Below are 20,673 nucleotides of genomic sequence, written 5' to 3' on the forward strand. Positions count from 1 at the left end.
TTTTTTTTTTGATTTAAAAAAAAATTGAATAGGTATATGGACAGGAAAGGAATGGAGGGTTATGGGCTGAGTGCAGGTCGGTGGGACTAGGTGAGAGTAAGCTTCGGCATGGTCTAGAAGGGCCGAGATGGCCTGTTTCCGTGCTGTAATTGTTATATGGTTATATGGTCATAAGATAAACTTGCCTGATACAGATATCTATTGTGGTCTGAGAGTGGGAAGGGGGCAGGGAGAGGGGATTCATGGCTGGAAAAAGGGGAAGGGAAAGGTGGGGGAGCAGGAAACACCAGAGAGACATTCTGCAATGTTCAATAAACTGATTTTTGGATTCAAATCACCTTGCCTGGTGTCTCAGTGTTGGATGTGTCTGTACCTGCATCACCCCTGACACTCCTCTGTCACCTGTCCCAACATGGATGTTGCCATCCCAACATCCTTTTCTCCAGCCAGATTTACAAACTTGCTGTCTGCTCTACATTGACAAATACAATACTGTGCAAAAGTATACATATATGTGCGTAAGACTTTTGCACAGTACTGAATATGTATATAGTATTCATAGGCAATGATTTAGGAAAACAGTTAAACAGAGATTACCAGATCTCTTGCACGGTAGCATAACGTTAGCGAAACACTTTACAATCATTGCCACTGTCTGTAAAGAGTTTGTACATTCACTTTGTGACCACATGGATTTCCTGCACTTGCACTAGTTTCCTCCCACATTCTAAATACATACAGGTTAGGATTAGTAAGCTGTGGGCATGCTACACTGGTGCCAGAAGCATGGCGACACTGCAGGCTGCCAACAGCATATCCTTGGGCAGTGTTGGTCATTGACGCAAATGGCACATTTCAGTTGTATGTTTCAAAGTACATGTGACAAATAAAGATAATCTTAAAACAATCTTAATTTAGGATATACTTTGTTGATGTTGAGTGACACAATACAACTACCTGAGCTTGTCTTTGATTGTATCAATTGAATTCCTTACACAAAATGTTACTGGAACTCATTACACATTGATGTGCTGTTGTAGAGGTAAAGCCAACTGCAACAACTTACTAAGCATCACCCCATTGCAGAAACAGAATCAGGTTTATTATCATATGGTGTGAAATCTGTTGTTCTGCTGTGCAAGACATAAAATTATTCCAAGTTACAAAATAAATAAATAGTGCAAAAGACAAATGATGAGGTGGTATTCCTGGGTTCATGGACCATTCAGAAATCTGATGGTGTAGGTGAGGAAGCAGTTCTACGTGTACTTGTAACTAGACACCAACAAAAAGTAGAAGAGGATTTTATCTAAAGAGATTACTTCGCAAATTAAATCTAAAAAGACACTATCGGAGGATCAAAGGAGGAGAGGATCAGTAACTTTAAATTCCTGGGTGTTACTATCTCAGAGGACCTGTCCTAGACCCAGCACATAAATGCAACTGAAAAGAAAGCACAACAGTGCCTCTACTTCCTTTGCAGTCTGTGGAGATTCAGCATGACATCAAAATCCTTGAAAAACTTCTATAGATGTGTAGTGGAAAGTATATTGACTGGCTGAATTATGGCCTGATATGGGAACACCATTGTATTTGGACGGAAAGTCCTACAAAAGGTAGTAGAACTGGCCCAGTACATCACGGGTAAAGCCCTCCCAACCACTGAGCACATCTAAATGAAACGCTGTCATAGGAAAGGAGCATCCATCATCAAAGATCCTCACCACCCAGGCCATGCTCTTTTCTCTCTGCTGCCAATAAGTAGAAGGTACAAGAGCCTCAGGACTCGCACCACCGAGTTCAAAAACAATTACTACCTCTCAACCATCAGGCTCTTGAACAAAAGAGGACAACTACACTCATCTACTAAGATGTTTCCACAACCAACGATCTCACTTTAAGGACTCTATCTTGTTATTCATGGTCTCATCATTTATTGCTATTTATTTATATTTGCATTTGCACTGTTTGTTATTCATTGATCCTGTTTACAGTTACTGCTCTATAAATTTGCTGTGTTTGCCCACAGGAAGAAGAATCTCAGTGTTGTATGTAGTGACATGTATGTATCCTGATAATAAAATTTACTTTGAATTTTTAAATGTGATATACTATATACTATAGCAAATGGTACAGTGTACTCAAGAAGATATAATTTTAAAAATACGCTGAATAGATATGAGTTCTAAAAATCAAATTTCTTCAACATTAATCTGTTTTAAACAATTTACAGCTGTACAGTTTTGCAGTTATGGACTCACTTACCTGATCGGAACCTTCAGGATGATAATCACATGTGACTGATTCAGAGCTGTAGTAAATCCTGCATTAAAATAATTTAAGAAAGCTATTTGGCATTAAAAATTAATCTCTTACTTTTGAACAGAGTAATTCAGTGGACCATCTTGGAAAGGAACAGGATTCCATCTGAGTAACCTCTTCGATTGGATCAGGCTAATAGTTACATTTTGTGGTTCCGGGACCTTTCCCAGCACTGTATAAACAGAAAGTAACAACATTGAATTCTTAATTTCAAAGAAAATAAAAAACTTTAAAAATTCAGAACAAAGTAAAGGGTAAGACAGAAAGCTATTTATTGAACAATGGGTCCATCAGACTCAGAGACAGAAATTCCTAATTATGCATATTTTGATCCAGTGCTAACTTTACATATCCACCCAGTTCTCACTAGGAATGCAAACATGACATTATTCATGATCAAAGAATGTGCCTTGGAGGCATGGGATTAATCACAAACTCACTTTGGCTTCTAAATACCTAGATTCCAGAACATGTGAGCAAGTCACAAGATGTCTATTAATCATCCCATATCAACAGCACGCTCACATTTCTATTTGCATTATTTGTGCTACCTTGAGGATCAAAATCTCCAGTGGAAAAAGTCAGATGGCTGTATACAGCTGAAAAGCTTTACCTGTTGTTAGAACTAAAAGCCTTCTTAGGTTGACAACTAGATGGAGTTAGAATTGGGTGGAGATGTGTACTGCACGTTTTATTTTTTTACAGTTAGGCTTAGAATCTACACGATACGCTGTTGTGGGAATGCAGCATCCATCATCAAAGATCCTCACCACCAAGGCCATGCTCTCTTTTTGCTGCTGCCATCGGGAGAAGGTGCAAGGGTCTCAGGTTCAAGAACAGTTACTAGCCCTCAGTAGGTAGCTCCCACTACCTATTAAATGCTCCCAATGGCATGCACCTCAGATAGCCTCTGACAACTAAGTCCAGCTCCTGGCTTTCACATGTGGCTTAGCAACTAAGCCCCACAGAACCGTTTCTACTAACAGGAGAAGGGCCAAAAGCAGATTACTGACGCCTTAAAAATAGTTGCTTCAGGTAGATGGGACTCATCAACCATGGTTGGCAGCTCATCTAGGAAAAGAAAATCTCTAATCGCAAACCTCCGCTACCTTGCGGTTATACCCACTCATGGGGAAGGCTTCAGGAGTAAACCCTGAAGAAAAATCCAGAGCTGGAGTTGCTAAGACAGCTGTACATTGAGTTCAACGTTGACTGGCAACTCCTATGACACTGCTGGTATCAATCAGTATTGGTCTCTGCCGTCCCTTTGGGTTCAACAGATGCGTGAAGAAGGGAGCTTGCTACCTGGGTAACAGCCTGCTTAGGCTTGCGTATCTTAGGACACAACATGCAATTTCGACCCTGACTGATGAAGGCCTCAAGCAGACAGATCTATAAATACCAAACAATTAAGACTTATGGGAATCAGGATGGGAAACCATGACCTTAATGAGTAAGAGACTAGGATCCTTGGGTTTAGTGACTCTTATCAAAATATTTTTCGTGTCTTATCTCAGATAATTACGACTGGCCTCAATATTAACAAGTCTTGTGCTGAGGAGTTGGGTGATAGCTTGTGTATCTAGACAGCTAGGATGCAATATCCACAGTCAACCCTGACAGACAGAGGCCTCACCGACTCACTACCATCAAGCCCTTGAATAAAAGAATAATAACTGCACTCATATATTGAGATGTTCCCACAATCAATAATCTCATCTTAAGGACTCTTTATCTGGTTATTTCATCTTGTTATTTATTGCTATTCATTTGTATTTGCACTTGCATAGGTTATTGTCTTCTGGTTGATTTTTCCTTGATCCTGTTTCTAGTTACTACTCTATAGATTTGTTAAGTACGTTTGTATGAAAAGACTCTCAGGGTTGTATGTGGTGGCATATATGTACTCTAATAAGAAAATTTACTTTGAACTTTATTTTGAGCTTTGTACTAAAAACTACTCCACACGTTGAAATACCTTACTATGATTGACACTCGAGAGCAAAAAATTGCATCTTAACTAATTTCCAATTCATGCTGTTGCTAAAGAGACAATAGAAAGTCTGCTCTTGATTCCTTAGCAATGAAAAGCAGATGGGGACACTCTCCAAACCACTGCCCACGAATAACTTGACTGTTTATGGAGACCACTGATTTTCAAATGGTCACTGCATTCCAGGGTTTCTGCTTAGAAGGATGGAGAATGGGATCTGACCTTTTGTTTTAAAGTGAAACTATCCCAATTAGTGATGATATAATGGTACCACGTTTGCCTTTTTTCCTGGCGTTACAATCAGTAAGTTTCCAGTGTAAGGTAGTGTAATATTTAAAAATTCCCTTCTCAGTGATAGAGCTGTCTGTGTACTCACCACTGAATTACAAGATTTAGCACCACTTCCAGGAAATGAACATATGATCAACATGGTCACTCCAATACTGCATGAAGGGAACACTGCTTTGTCTTAAGAGAAATAAAGAGAAGGTGTTTCGGGCCAAGACACTCCATCAGGACTGATGAACGGTCTCAGCCTGAAACATCAACTCTATTCCTTCCCGGAAATGCTGCGTGACCTGCTGAGTCCCTTCAGCATTTTGTGTGTGTTATTTCCAGCATCTGAGGAAATCTCTCGTGCTTTTGTCTTAAGAGCAGATTTTCTTGCTAGAACACATAACAAAGCCTCCCTTTGCTTCAGTAGATGTAACAGAACCTCTAGCGTTATTTGGAGAGTAAGGGAATTTTTCTAACCAGTTTCACTACAGTAGATGATCTGATCATCTGTCATGCAGTTCTTTGAGGGATTTTTGTCTACTGGCATTTTCTACCAAGTTTTCTCATGTGGCAATGGTACCTTTCTTCTAAAAGTCTTAACTGCAGTAAAATCCTTTGGACTATCCCAAGGTTGTGCAATACCCTATATGAATGAAAGTCTTTGTACAATAGCGTAGCAGTTAGCATGACGTTATTACAGTTCGGGGCTTTGGAGTTCAGAGTTCAGTCCTGGCATCCTCTGTAAAGAGTCTGTATGACGTCTTTGTGGAATGTGCGGGTGTTTGCCAGGTGCTCCGGTTTCCTCCCACAGTCCAAAGGCACACTGGGTAAATTGGTCACTGTAAATTGCCCTGTGAATTAGGTTACATTATTCAGTGTTGTTGGGGGTCATTGGGGCAGGTCTGCTTGATGGGCCGGGAGGGCCTATTCCCCACTGTATCGCTAAGTAAATAAATACCCCAAGCCCTGAAGGCTTTGAAGAGTAGATACATTTCTCACATCTGAGTGTACTTTGGAGGCAATTATCCTCCATGCTCGTCCAAAGTTCCTGCATACATTTTGGTGCACAAAAGCAGAGACCAATTACTGGCTAAGATGTTCCTATTCACACAAGAATACCTCCCCGCACAATCATTCCCTACGAACAGGTAATCTTCTTGCATTCTAACTTTTAAAAACAAAATTCAGGTGAAGTTCCATGCAGAGGAATAAACAGTCAACATTTCGGACCAAGACCCTTTACCAGAACTTAACTATCCTGATGAAGTCCTTTGTCTGAAATGTTGACTATTTATTTCTCTCCATAGATCGGATCGATCGATCGATCTATCTATTTATTTATTTATTTGTTTGTAGTGATACAGTGCAGAACAGGTCCTTCTGGCTCTTCGAGCTGTGCCACCCAGCTACCCCAGGTTTAACCCTGGCCTAAACACAAGACAATGTACAATGACCAATTAACCTACTAACCAGTACGTCTTTGGACTTTGGGAGAAAACCGGAATGCCCGGAGGAAACCTACTCATTACTGGGGAGGACATACCGTACAAACTCTCTACAGTTGGTGGCGGAACTGAATCCCGAACTCCGACGTCCCAAGTTGTAATAAATTTGCGTCAACTCCACACTGCCATGGCACATTCCTCCAGCATTTTCTGTGTGTTACTCTGGATTTCCAGCATCTGAAGAACCTCTTGTGTCAGTTGATTACCCATCTGTTTCTCTTGAGATCTTAAATTTTTGTCTCCTAAACAGTGAAATCTGAAGTATGGAGTCTTTATTATTTTGTATATACAGCCTGATACTTTATTTATTTAAGTGCTAAAATTATCAGGCTGCATAAAGACCCCATGCTTCAGATTTCACTCTTTAGCAGATCGGCGTTTTTCTTACCTTTTTATTTAGTTCATTGCCAGAATTAAGTAAACACCTATCCCCTAAATAGTGAAATCTGAAGCACGAACCCATGCATACACCAGAAACTACAGCATAGTTTGCACATTTACCTCAATCTTCCATTTCTTATCAGGGCATCTCAATAGTACAAGCCTAAAGATAAGCACCATCTGACATACAGGCAGAATCCTAGAGAGACCTCTTCTCATGACCCTCTTTTTCTAGGCATAGTTCTTTAACAAGCATTTTACTGCATGATCAATAATCAGTTAATCACAAGCCCCATTCTGGACAGTTAATGATTGTCTGAGGTGAAAAGGCTGGTTGCCACAGCGCGCTCTGACAGGATGTCGATGCTGCTTCTTAACGACAGATCAGGAAGGCTCTGCTTTAGTTAAACACCTTTCTGCCTTGGTAACCACCTTTCAAATTATGCTAGATGGCAAACTGTAGTTGAGAGCACACCCATAATTTGAGCCAAAGAATTTTCCTCATGCTTATACTTTGAAAGCTCAAACCAAATAATAAGCGTTGTGCTGAAAAGTTACGTAACTTTTCAATAGTGAATTAATTAAGATAGAATAAAGGGGTGGATAGTGAATATTTTACAATAAGTGTATTAGTAAATATAGAAGATTTTCACAATCTGGTTACTGAATGACGGTTACATTGGGCTCTGACAATAGTAATTTTTTTCATGATCTTTTGCTTTTCCTGTTTGCTTTTTACCTGAGAGAAAAGGTTGGACAAATTAGGACTTTATACCCTGGAGTGTAGGAGAATGAGGGGAGATTTGATAGAGGTTATACAAAATTATGAAGGGTATAGATAGGGTAAATGCAAGCAGGCTATCTTCCATTGAGTTTGAGTGAGACTAGAACTAGAGGTCATGGGTAAAGGATGAAAGATGAAATGTTTAAGAGAAGCTTGAAAGGGAACTTCTTCACTTGGAGCATTGTATTCAGTTCTGGTGCAAGAAGAATGTGGAGACTTTGGAGCGGGTGCAGAGGAGGCTTTCCACAAGCTGCCTGGCTTGAAAGACGTGTGGTATGAGGAGAGTTTGACAAGCTGGGGCGACTTCTATTTGCTTAGATGTACAGTACGGTCATAGGCCCTGTTTCTCTAGACTGGTGGAGGCTGAGGGTAGATTTGATAGAAGTCTTTAAAATTATACAAGGCATAGATTGATAAACAGTTTGTATCTTTTTCATAGAAATGAAATGTCTAATATTGGAAGGCATGTATTTAAGGCACGGGCTCCCTACCATGAACCGAGGGGAGCATGGACCCCAGGTTTGAAAGCCCCGATTTAAGGTGAGGGGATAAAAGTACAAAGGAGATATGCAAGTCTTTTTTTCCGCACAGAGTGGTGGAGACCTGGAATGCAGGTGGTGGCAGATAGCACAGGAGCTTTTCAGAAACTCTTAGATAGGCACATGGATCTTCAGAGAAGGGAGATATGTGGTAAATCTGAGTGGAAGAGGGGTTAGATTAATCAGGATTTAATGGTTTTATTAGTTTGGCACAATATCAGGGACTAAAGGGAAAGTCTTGTATTGTGTAGTTCTGTGCTCTGTGTTCTATGTTTAAATGACTCTGCAAACCATGTAAAGGCCTGAACATGGAAATCATGAACCATTCAGCAAAAGCAAACATTTTGAGAACACAATCGATGGAGATGAGCTGAAACAAAGTGAATAATAAAGAACAATAAATATATAGGAAGGAGAAAACAGGAAAACAGAAGAGAAAATAAATTTGATTTTAGTGGTTTGTTTTTAATGTCTCTGACATATCCTAACACATTTCTCAACCATCTAACCGCTTTGTGAACTTTGGCTATCTTAATGATAATCATGATCAGCAATGACTTTTCAGTATTACTGTGGCAGATTGTGGCTCAAAAACAGAAGGATCAACTACAGTGAAAAACAAGAACAGCTGAACTTATCAAGGACGGAGAGGGAGAGATATTTCCAGAGGAACAAGAAGCCCTCAATGTAGGCTGTATCCATGCTGAAGTTCTGAAACCCTGGCAGACAGAATCTTCAGTTATAAATTCACATCTTCAAATGCCATTACTGCAAAGAGGAACCTCAGAGATATCATAATCCTGACCACCTTTAACAAAGACTACTGCAGTAAGCACAAAGGAGACCCTGTTCTGTGTCACTGATTGAGTCGTTCTCAACTGTTTCCTCCTACAGGTCAAACGAGACCTGGGTGTCATTGTACACCAGTCATTGAAGGTGGGCATGCAGGTACAGCAGGCGGTGAAAAAGGCAAATGGGATGTTGGCATTCATAGCAAAAGGATTTGAGTACAGGAGCTGGGAGGTTCTACTGCAGTTGTACAAGGCCTTGGTGAGACCGCACCTAGAGTATTGTGTGCAGTTTTGCTCCCCTAATCTGAGGAAGGACATTCTTGCCATAGAGGGAGTACAGAGAAGGTTCACCAGATTGATTCCTGGGATGGCAGGACTTTCATATGAAGAAAGACTGGATCGACTAGGCTTATACTCACTGGAATTTAGAAGATTGAGGGGGGATCTTATTGAAACGTATAAAATTCTAAAGGGATTGGACAGGCAATGAAGGAAGATTGTTTCTGATGTTGGGGGAGTCCAGAACGAGGGGTCACAGTTTAAGGATAAAGGGGAAGCCTTTTAGGACTGAGATGAGGAAAAACTTCTTCACACAGAGAGTGGTGAATCTGTGCAATTCTCTGCCACAGGAAACAGTTGAGGCCGGTTCATTGGCTATATTTAAGAGGAAGTTAGATATAGCCCTTGTGGCTAAAGGGATCAGGGGGTATGGAGAGAAAGCAGGTACAGGATTCTGAGTTGGATGATCAGCCATGATCATACTGAATGGCGGTGCAGGCTCAAAGGGCCGAATGGCCTACTCCTGCACCTATTAGATAGATGATAGATAGATAGATAGATACTTTATTCATCCCCATGGGGAAATTCAACTTTTTTTCCAATGTCCCATACACTTGTTGTAGCAAAACTAATTACATACAATACTTAACTCAGTAAAAAATATGATATGCATCTAAATCACTATCTCAAAAAGCATTAATAGCTTTTAAAAAGTTCTTAAGTCCTGGCAGTAGAATTGTAAAGCCTAATGGCATTGGGGAGTATTGACCTCTTCATCCTGTCTGAGGAGCATTGCATCGATAGTAACCTGTCGCTGAAACTGCTTCTCTGTCTCTGGATGGTGCTATGTAGAGGATGTTCAGAGTTATCCATAATTGACCGTAGCCTACTCAGCGCCCTTCGCTCAGCTACCGATGTTAAACTCTCCAGTACTTTGCCCACGACAGAGCCCGCCTTCCTTACCAGCTTATTAAGACGTGAGGCGTCCCTCTTCTTAATGCTTCCTCCCCAACACGCCACCACAAAGAAGAGGGCGCTCTCCACAACTGACCTATAGAACATGTTCAGCATCTCACTACAGACATTGAATGACACCAACCTTCTTAGGAAGTACAGTCGACTCTGTGCCTTCCTGCACAAGGCATCTGTGTTGGCAGTCCAGTCTAGCTTCTCGTCTAACTGTACTCCCAGATACTCCCAGATATTTTCTATGTTTCTATGTTTCTAAAACAACCCCCGCCCCCACCAAATCACAGTGGGGATTTCTTCCATCTAGAGGCCCAGCGGGAATGATATTCACTGCCAATCAATTCACAGAGAAATGCAGGGAACACCATTATTGTGTCCGCTTATTGACTTCCCTAAAGCCTTTGACTCTTCCAATCAAGGAGGACTGTGGAGCACCCTTTCCAAACTTCACCAGCACGGAGGTTCGCTCTATTCTTTTGTCTGCTTCTCGACGGTGATTGTGACCAAGTCTGTAACTAACCCAGTCTCAGCGCAGGCTGATGTCAAGTAAGGGTGTGTCATCACTCTGATACTTCCCTCTATCCTTCTCACCTCAGCTCTGCACCTCACATCTAATAAGCTTCCTGCTGGAGTAGAGTCAATCTGGAAGATAAAATCAGAACCTACATCATCACTATTCCAAAACCAAAGCCACTCTAGCCTCTGTTATTGGCCAGAGGGAAAACATGATGACTGGAGACCAATCTCCAAGTGATTGTCCACTCATTCCATGAAGCACATAACAGGCTTTAGGTTTAATACACGCAAAAGGAAGATTCCCAGCCAACTGCCCCACTGAACATCAGTATCCTCTAACAAGAAACCTCTCCACTTCAAGACACTGGAAAACATGAACTGCTTTTCAGGAGCTACTTACCAGTGAAGGCAAACATCAAGGCAAAGTTCTGATAATCATCAGTGCATGAACACAATTTTTGAGTGAAGAAAAGCATTCTATTTAAGTTCAAACAGAGGAAGAAATTAACAGGCAGATGGAAGAAAATAGTTTTCAGAGCCTACTTGAGTAAGTTTAGCAGTCCCATTGACTCATGGGAATTACTGGGCCAAGATTGTTCAAAGTGGAGCAGGGCTGGACCAGTAGCATTGAGAACCTTGTGTCCATCCATCGGAAGCACAGGGGAGGTCAGAATAAATTGCAGACAGTGGAAATCATCCACCCACTCATCACGTCAGACATCACCTGAGGCAAAATCTCTGGCTCCCATACTGGCAGAACTGGACTGGAAGCAAATCATTCCCAGTGCCAGAGAACTGCTGATTCAGAAATGAGATGTCAAACTTACCGAATTATTTACAACGCCGAGCAAATAGGCCTATCCGGCCCTTTAAGCCATGCCATCCAACAAACCCGATTTATCACCGGTCAAATTACAATGACCAATTAACCTCCAAACTGGTAAGTCTTTGGACTGTGGGAGGAAACCAGTGCACCCGGAGGAAACCCAGGCGGTCACGGGGAGAAGATACAAACTCCTTAAGGACAGGGTGGGGTTCAAGTTCAAGTTTAATTATCATTCAACCATACACAAATATAGCCAAACAAAACAGCTTTCCTCTGGGGCCAAGGTGCAAGACACATTACAAACAGCATACAGTACATAGGACATAAGGTTACGATAACCAAAAATATACAGTCACAAAAACAATGTCCATGAATGGCATGGCCTGTGGAATGATGGTCCATGGGATGTTGTCCTGGTCCAGCTTGATCTTCCATAGAGTGAACACTGGAGGGCTAGCCCCCAAGCCAGTTGGACTCCAGTGTACCTGGCACGCCTCTGCTCTCTCCCACACCACACTACACCAATGTCTCCTCTCCCGGACGGCTACAACAGGTGGCAGCACGGCATGCGGGCCTGGTCCTTGCCACGACTAAGGCAGTACAGCTTTCCTGCTGTCAGTCTCACCAAACGAACCAGTGACTGAACTTACAGTATTTTACATCGGTAATGTCCAACAGGACCTTGCAGTCACAATAAAAAGATGCAGGACAATCACCGTGTACCCCCTCGGCACAGCAAGCCCAGGCAACAACACGGCAATAGTCACAAGTTCAGCTCCTTTGCTGTCGAGCAACTCACTAATGGGAGGGTCCTGGAATACCTGATGTTGTTAACATCCAGTAGTGTCTTGTGATCATAAAAGAGACATAAAGCATGAACAATTACAACTTTGCTTGCATTCGGAGTGGCTGCTGCCTCAAACCATCTTACTGGAAAAGTTGGTGATATCAATATGCTCAGTTTTGATGTGTGGCCTCGGTCGCAGCGAGGACTAGGCCTGAGGCTGCGTTGTCGCCTGTCTACAGGCACCGGGATTGAGGCGTCAAAGCTACTACACTCCACCAAGGTCAGTGTGGTGCAATGCCCAGGTTAAAATCGGTGCTGCCCCAACCCCCAGTGTTCGCTTGGCGGACGTCAAGCTCTGCGGAGGTCGACTGCAGAGTTATGCAACACTCAATGGACTCAGAGCCTCAAGTCACGGTGTCACTTGTGTACATCCACCAGGAGGGAGAAGAGGCAGAGCTGGTTTTCTCAAGAGGGGTGGCGTGCCGTAGTACCTGGGCTGCGGAAGGGAAGAGTGGGAGCCGGTGTGCTCCACCGGAGGTGATGTGGCATGGTGCATGGTGTCCACATTGGAGTCAGTGTTCCCCAGTGTTTGCTCAGCAGAAAACAAGCTCTTTCATGGTCGTCTGCGTCATTCATGGCTCGAGTCTGGACTCTTTTATTGCATGGCTGTACCTTACTGATACCTTTATGTTCCGGCTATTTTGTACATGTAATGTGTGTTTATGTAGCTGTTAGTAAAGTGTTTTGCACCCTGGCCCCAGAGTAACGCTATCTCGTTGGCTGTATTCATGGGCATTTGTGTATGGTTGAATGTCAATTAAACTTGAATTGAATTACGAAAACTATTGTAAAGGCAATAGCGTTAATTTGATCCATTGAGCAGCTTCATCAAACTAGTATGCTAGTTTTTTTTTAGTTTGAATACACTTTTTCATCTGTGTACAATCTGCAACAAAGTAAACGTTAACATGGACACAAGGGAATGTGGACAGATGTGGAAAACATGTCATAGTCACACACACACACACATTTTCAGATTTCAACCAACGTTAGCAAAGGAGAGCAGTTCTGGTTTAGGACAGATGGCTCTTTCAGAGATATTGATTACTTGCGGTTTAAAAGTAGGGGGTTAGAATATAAATCTAAAGAGTTTATGCACTACCTGAGCAGGAGTATTGTAAGAATTCTAGCCACAGTCCTTCCAGAAAGATTTCAAGACCTTAGAAAGGATACAAAGGCACTTCAGCAGGATTGACCATAGATGAGAGATTTCTATTGTGTGGAGACTGGAAAAGTTAGGACCATAATTCTTGAAATAGAACTGGTCAAGAAACAAACTGATATAAAAGGATTTCAAAATGATGAGAGGTTTTGATGGAGCAAAATAAGGTTCTTCACTGAGTTGCTCAATAAGAAAAGAGATTGTTTCTTGCTAAGCCTCGTCAGGATACATGCAAATTATTTCCATTTCCTTTCTAAGGCTTTTCCATTTATCTATATGGGAAATGAAAGTACTCACTCTGTCAGGTTCCAGGATACTAAATCTAAAAAGCTGAGCAAATACAATACTTTAACTAATTTTCAAGTGGAATTAGAAAGGTCCTTTGAATTTGCAGATTTGAAATGGGAACAAAGTGTAATTGCAGGTATGACAAGGAGTATGCACATATGACTTATATGAAGAATGTAGACAACAAACACAAAATGCTGCAGGAACTTTGCAGGCCAGGCAGCATCTATGGAAAAGAGTACAGTCGATATTTCAGGCTGAAACCCTTCACGGAACCAGAGAAGAAAAGCTGAGGAGTAGGTTTAAAAGGTGGGAGTAGGGGAGAGAGAAACATCAGGTGATAGATGAAACTTGGAAGGGGAGGGGTGAAGTAAAGAGCCAAGAAGTGGATTGGTAAAAGAGACAAAAGGCCACAGAAGAAAGAAAAGTGGGGAGGAGCACCATAAGGATGTGATGGGTAGGCAAGGAGCTAAGGCAAGAGAGGGAAAAGGGGATGGGAAACGGTGAAAGAGGCATTACCAGAAGTTAGAGAAATCAATGTTCATGCCATCAGGTTGGAGGCAACCCAAATGGAATATTTGTTCCTCCAACCTAAGTGTGGCCTCATCACAACAGTGGAGGAAGCCATGAATAGGCATACCGGAATGGGAATGGGAAGTGGAATTAAAATGGGTGGCCACTGGGAAATCCCATTCTTGCTTCTATAGCAGTGGTTCCCAACCTTTTTTTGGCCATGCCCCACCTAATCACCTCTAAAATCCTGATGCCCCCTGTGGTGATATATAATTCTTATTATTCAAAAAGTGAACTCCTATTCACCAGGAGGAAGCCTAAAAGACCATTAACTTGGTTTAAACAAGCTTCCAAAGAACATGGCATTCATGAAAGAGAAAAATAAAAGAACCAAAGGACTGTTAAAGTTCTAAGGAAGAAATTACTAAGAAATTGTAAAAAAAAGAACATTAAGTGATATTAAAATAATAATAATAATAATAAATAAATAAAACAATGCCGATTCGTTTCTACAGCATACAAAGACAGATACACCGTTTAAAAGAGATGACGCAATGTACACACCTTCACACCACCAAGAACTGAAAGCTACTGCAAAAAGCAGCATTGGCGCGACCTCGTACGAGTTTCTTACACGTTTGGACTTGTTCATTCGTTCCTTCCTACATCAGTCAATTCATTAATTTAATTATGAAAGCCATTTGATGGTTGTAATGATGGTGATACACTATATATACAGTACATACGCAATTACACATGTACATACACACAAGTATTTTTATGTATGCATACTGCGTATACACATATGTATTAACTCGCACACACACTCATACTTACACAGACTTACTAGAAAAAATTCACTGTTAATAACTCATTCTCGAATTGCCCCCCTTAAAAATCAAATTACCCCCCTGTGGGGCGTATGCCTTCCGTCTTGTTCACCAGTCAACTTACAAGCTCTTAACTTCATCTCTCCCTCTTCAGGTTTCACCTATCACCTCTCTCCTCTCCCCTCCCCCCACCTTTTAAATCTACTCCTCAGCTTTTCTTCTCCAGTTCTGCCGAAGGGTCTGGGCCCAAAACGTCGACTGTACTCTTTTCCATAGATGCTGCCTGTCCTGCTGAGTTCCTCCAGCATTTTGTGTACTGCTCAGATTTCCAGCATCTGCAGATTTTCTCTTGTTTGTGAAGAATATGGAGCTGCATTTTATGTGGAGGCTGAACATATCAGAAAGGCTTACTGTCCCCTAAAGCAACTTTGGCTCACCAAACCAGAATTTCACCATACTCTGTTGTGTATATAATATTTAAGTCATATTTGAGTTATTTTGAATATGTATATATAGGTCATTGAAGCATTCGTGTTCATTTAAATAATTCATTACAGGTTATTTGGATAAAAACACGAATAGTATACAGGATCACACTACCATTTGATACGTGCGTGTCTCGCTTAAAGTTAAACTCACATTTCAGACTCCTGTATCTTCCTTTGCATTAGTTGAATGTTTTGAAGTTATAAAGTATAACATACTCTCTGGCTAAAACTCACCCTCATTCTGCAGATCACCTCCATTTCACTTGCTGATCTTTCCCATTTTCATTCTCAGCTTCCAGTTTCAGACAAGTCAACACCAATCCTCGTTCATCCTTAGCATAGCTCCATATAAACAGCAACAAAACACGACAATTTATAGAGTCATAGAACACTACGGCACAGAAACAGGTGCTTTGGTCCATACCGAACCACTATTCTGCCTAGTCCCATCAACCTGCACGTGGACCATACCCCTCCCATCAATGTAACTATCCAAATTTCTCTCACAGGATGAAATGAAATCTGCATCCACCACTTCCGATGGCAGCTCATTCCACACTGCCACCACTCTGAGAACAAATCTCAGAGCCCAGATATTTTTGGGAGGTTCACCTTCTCACCTTTCACCCTTAACCAATGATATCTCGTTTAAGTCTCACCCAATCTCAGCGGGAAAAGCCAGCTTGCATTTACTCTATCTACGTCCCTCAATTCTGTACTCCTCTATCAATTTTTACCTTATTCTCCTAAATGCCAGGCAATAATGTCCTGATCTAATCAATATTTCCCTATAATTCAGGTCCTCAAGTCCTCTTAATTTTCTCTGTACTCTTTCAATCTTATTTATATCTTTCCTGTAGGTGTGTGACTTGAACTGCACATAACAACTGCTCCAAATTAGGCCTCACCAACATCCTAACAACTTCAACATAACATCCCCATTCCTGTACTCAGTACTGTGATTTATGAAGACCAATGTACCAAAATCTCTCTTTACGACCCTATCTATCTGTGACACCACTTTCAACAAATTATGGATCTGTATTCCCAGATCCCTCTGTTGTATTGCACTCCACAGTGGTCTAGCATTCACTGTGTAAGACCTGCCCTAGTTTGTCATCCCAAAGTGCATTTCCATCCTTAATTCACAAAACATCTCTCTAAAACAAAGTAACACACACAGGGTCTTGGCCCAAAATGTCGTCTGTTTACGCTTTTCATAAGAACATAAGAAATAGGAGCAGGACTAGGCCATCTAGGCTGTCGAGCCTGCTCTGCCATTCAATAGGATCATGGTTGATCTGGCCATGGACTCATCTCTAACTACCTGCCTTTTCCCCATAGCCCTTAATTCCCCAACTATGCAGAAATCTACCCAACCTTGTCTTAAATATATTTACTGAGATAGCCTCCACTGCTTCATTGGTCAGAGAATTCCACAGATTTTCCATAGATGCTGCCCGGCCTATTCAGTCCCTCCAGTATTTTGTGTGTGTTGCTTGAATATCCAGCAGCTACAGATCTCATTGTGTCTGTAAGACAAGTTCTGCATAACCAGGTTCTCAGATGTCTAATCACAGAAAATTGGGGAAAAAAAATAAATGCCCAAAATTTTTCAAAATAAATCACAGAGATTTACTAGAATGTTACCTGGGTTTCAGCACCTAAGTTACATGGAAAGGCTGAACAAGTTAGGTCTTTATTCTTTGGAGCGTAGAAGGTTGAGGGAGGACTTGATTGAGGTATTTAAAATAATGAGGGGGATAGATCAAGTTGACGTGGATAGGCTTTTTCCATTGAGAGTAGGGGAGATTAAAACAAGAGGACATGATTTGAAAGTTAAGGAACAAAAGTTTAAGGGTAACACGAGGGGGAATTTCTTTACTCAGAGAGTGGTAGCTGTGTGGAATGAGCTTCCAGTAGAAGTGGTAGAGGCAGGCTCGGTATTGTCATTTAAAGTAAAATTGGATAGGTATATGGACAGGAAAGGAATGGAGGGTTATGGGCTGAGTGCAGGTCGGTGGGACTAGGTGAGTGTAAGCATTCGGCATGGACTAGAAGGGCCAAGAGATAGCCTGTTTCCGTGCTGTAATTGTTATATGGTTAAATAAGTTTACAAAACAAAGATTCTACTCCTTTCACAGTAACATAAAGTACATAAGGTGAGAATCCTTTTTTCCCTTGGAGGGGGTATCCAAAACAAGAGGCATAGATACAATGTGAGGTTAGGTGGTGTAGAGGGGATGTGAAGGGGAAAAACTTTTTCCTCACACAGAGTGATAACAATCTGGATCGTGCTCCCTGAGAAGGATGTGGGCACAGTGATTCTCAACACATTTGAGAAATATCTAGACAGGCACTTTAATTCCAAGGCTTTGAAGTCCACAGATCATTTCAATTAAATGGGACTAGTATTGATAAAAGTGTGTGGTAGTTAGGGTTAGTATTAGGTGAGGTGGACAGAAGTGCTTGTTTCTATTGAATACCAATACCAGCAATTATGTAGCACATGAAAGTAATGTAGTAGATGCTTAGTAGAGGAGGATCTAACAAGCTTAATAGCTATTTTTCCATTATTATATCATCTTCTTCCTAATTAGGGTTTGCAATCAGAGGTCCCTCTCTGTAGAATATTACTTAATCTGCACTTTCTCCACATACACATATTATTTTCAAATCTCTTTTCTCTGCTGACAATTTTGATAAGTGTTGAACCTAATTAGCGTCAATATTAAAAGCTTAAGGTATTGATCATAAATTTCTGTAAACTTCTTAGCTCTTATTGTAGCTTAATCTGCTCTATTGAGGAATCAATTGGCAAAGCCACATGAATTTTAGCTCATATTTAGAAGTCCTTTTGGTTTAGATTCATTTCATCTCCAAGTGTTAGCATGCCCACCCCACCAAATGCCACGGTAACGTAGCAGTTAACATGATGCTATTACAGCTCGGGGTGTTACAGTTCCGGAGTTCAGAGTTCAATTCTGGTGCCATTCCGTAAGGAATCTCTGCACGTCCTCTCCTTGAAACCCATGGGTTTTCTCCGGGTCCTCCGCTTTCCTCCCACAGGAGTACCAAGTAGGTTAAATGGTCATTGCAAAATTGTCCATGATCAGGTTAGGGTTAATCAGGTTTGTCGGGGGTTACTGGATGACGTAACTTGAAGGGCTCAAAGGCCCTACTTTGGCTGTATCGCTAAATAAAATGAAAAATGCTTTCCCTGACTCCTCCCCCCTCCCCCAATTCCAATAATCTCCAAGAAGATTCACAGCAACCTCCCCAAAATATCTGGGCTCTGACATTTGTTCTGTACAAGTTTCCTACACAAAAAGGCCATGGTATTCCCCAAACACTAACAAAGTTACTCTGTAAAATTTCCCTATAATTTTTTTTAAATGACTAGCTAATAGAAGGCAAAGTTCTCCATAATCTCAAGTAAAAGCACAAAATGGTTTTAAGTTCACAAGTTTGGAGAGGGTGCAGAGGAGATTTACAAGGATGTTGCCTGGATTGGGGAGCATGCCTTATGAGAATAGGTTGAGTGAACTCGGGCTTTTCTCCTTGGAGCGACAGAGGATGAGAGGTGACCTGATAGAGGTTTATAAGATTATGAGAGGCACAGAGGGAGAAGACAGACAGTATATTTTTCCGTATAACCATATAACAATTACAGCACGGAAACAGGCCATCTTGGCCCTTCTAGTCTGTGCCAAACGCTTACTCTCACCTAGTCCCACCTACTCAGCCCATAACCCTCCATTCCTTTCCTGTCCATATACCTATCCAATTTTTTTTTAAATGACAAAATCAAACCTGCCTCTATCACTTCTACTGGAAGCTTGTTTCACACAGCTACCACTCTCTGAGTAAAGAAGTTCCCCCTCGTGTTACCCCTAAACTTTTGCCCCTTAACTCTCAACTAATGTCCTCTTGTTTGAATCTCCCCTACTCTCAATGGAAAAAGCCTATCCATGCCAACTCTATCTATCCCCCTCATAATTTTAGATACCTCTATCAAGTCCCCCCTCAATCTTCTACGCTCCAAAGAATAAAGACCCAACTTGTTCAACCTTTCCCTGTAACTTAGGTGCTGAAACCCAGGTAACTTTCTAGTAAATCTCCTCTGTACTCTCTCTATTTTGTTGACATCTTTCCTATAATTTGGTGACCAGAACTGTACACAATACTCCAAATTTGGCCTCACCAATGCCTTCTACAATTTTAACATTACGTCCCCAAGATTGAAATGTTGAATACCAGAGGGCTTACATTAAAGGTGAGAGGGGGTAATTTCAAAGGAAATGTGGGGCAAGTCTTTTTTTTAAACACAGAGAATGGTGGATGCCTGGAATGCTCTGCCTGGAGTGGCGGTGGAGGCAGGTCCTTTAGATAGGCACATGAACAGGCACAGGAAAATGGAAGGGTATAGACATTGTGTGGGTAGAGGGAATTACAGGTAGTTTAATTGACCACTTGGTTACTAATTTAATCGGCTTGGCACTATACTATGGCCTGTTCCTGTGTTGTACTATTTTCTATATTCTATGAGATTTATGAGTGAAGTTTTTTTATACAAAGATTACAAATAGAAGTCAGGAAAGATGGTGGAAGCAACATATAAGAGTCATTTAGACTCTTAAACAGCTGCATGATGGAGAGATGTAGACCATGTTTGGGCAGATGGAATTAGTTAAATTAGCACCATGGTTGGCAGAGACATGTGGTGGTGTGGGAAGTGATGCACCGAAAACACAAGTGTGCTTGTTTCACTTCTATCCCCCACCAAGAAGGCCTTAACCTCTCCTCTTCCTCTGTGAGTTTTTAATATTGTGTGGATTTAAATGGGTATCACTGAAAATAAATTAGCTGTGTTTTAAACTTTGTTTGCTGGAAGTATCTTCTTGATAGGAAAAGGGAGCCACCACTCAAATAGTGGGTATTTGCAGTTAAACACCATGGAAAATGAACAGGGAAGTGAATTAGTCTTTGCTGATTGGGTAGTTACAGTATAATCTCCCTTTAGAAAAAGTACTTGTGGCTATTTATATCTGACAGGGCTTAAAGTGTTCATTTGAGTTTAGAATTTCGTTGTCAGCAAACCAAGCACCATCACACATTAACGACTGCATTGGCGCTACTTCATGCACAACGCTGAGCTCGTCAAATTTATCAACCTTGTCCCTATCTTCCACCCTTCCCTTAAATTCACTTGATCTATTTCTGACACCTCTCTCCACTTGCTGTATCTCTCTGTCTCCATCTCTGGAGACAAACTGTCTACTAACATCTTTTATAAACTTACCGACTCTCACAACTATCTCGACTATACTTCTTCCTACCCTGTAAAAATGCCATTCCCTTTTC

The 20,673-nt window shown here is 41.4% G+C and overlaps 1 protein-coding gene across 1 annotated transcript in view; it reads right to left on the reverse strand.

Moving 5' to 3' along the window:
* LOC140727565 (interleukin-10 receptor subunit beta-like) overlaps positions 1 to 20,673 on the reverse strand; it is a 66,382-nt gene that overhangs the window by 27,726 nt on the left and 17,983 nt on the right. Inside the window, exon 2 of the mRNA XM_073045053.1 lies at positions 2,377 to 2,494. Within this exon, the coding sequence (XP_072901154.1) occupies positions 2,377 to 2,494 (118 nt within the window). The remainder of the gene's footprint in view (positions 1 to 2,376; positions 2,495 to 20,673) is intronic.

The sequence above is a fragment of the Hemitrygon akajei genome, chromosome 5, assembly GCF_048418815.1.
Source record: "Hemitrygon akajei chromosome 5, sHemAka1.3, whole genome shotgun sequence".
In the NCBI taxonomy this organism is placed as follows: Eukaryota; Metazoa; Chordata; class Chondrichthyes; order Myliobatiformes; family Dasyatidae; genus Hemitrygon; species Hemitrygon akajei.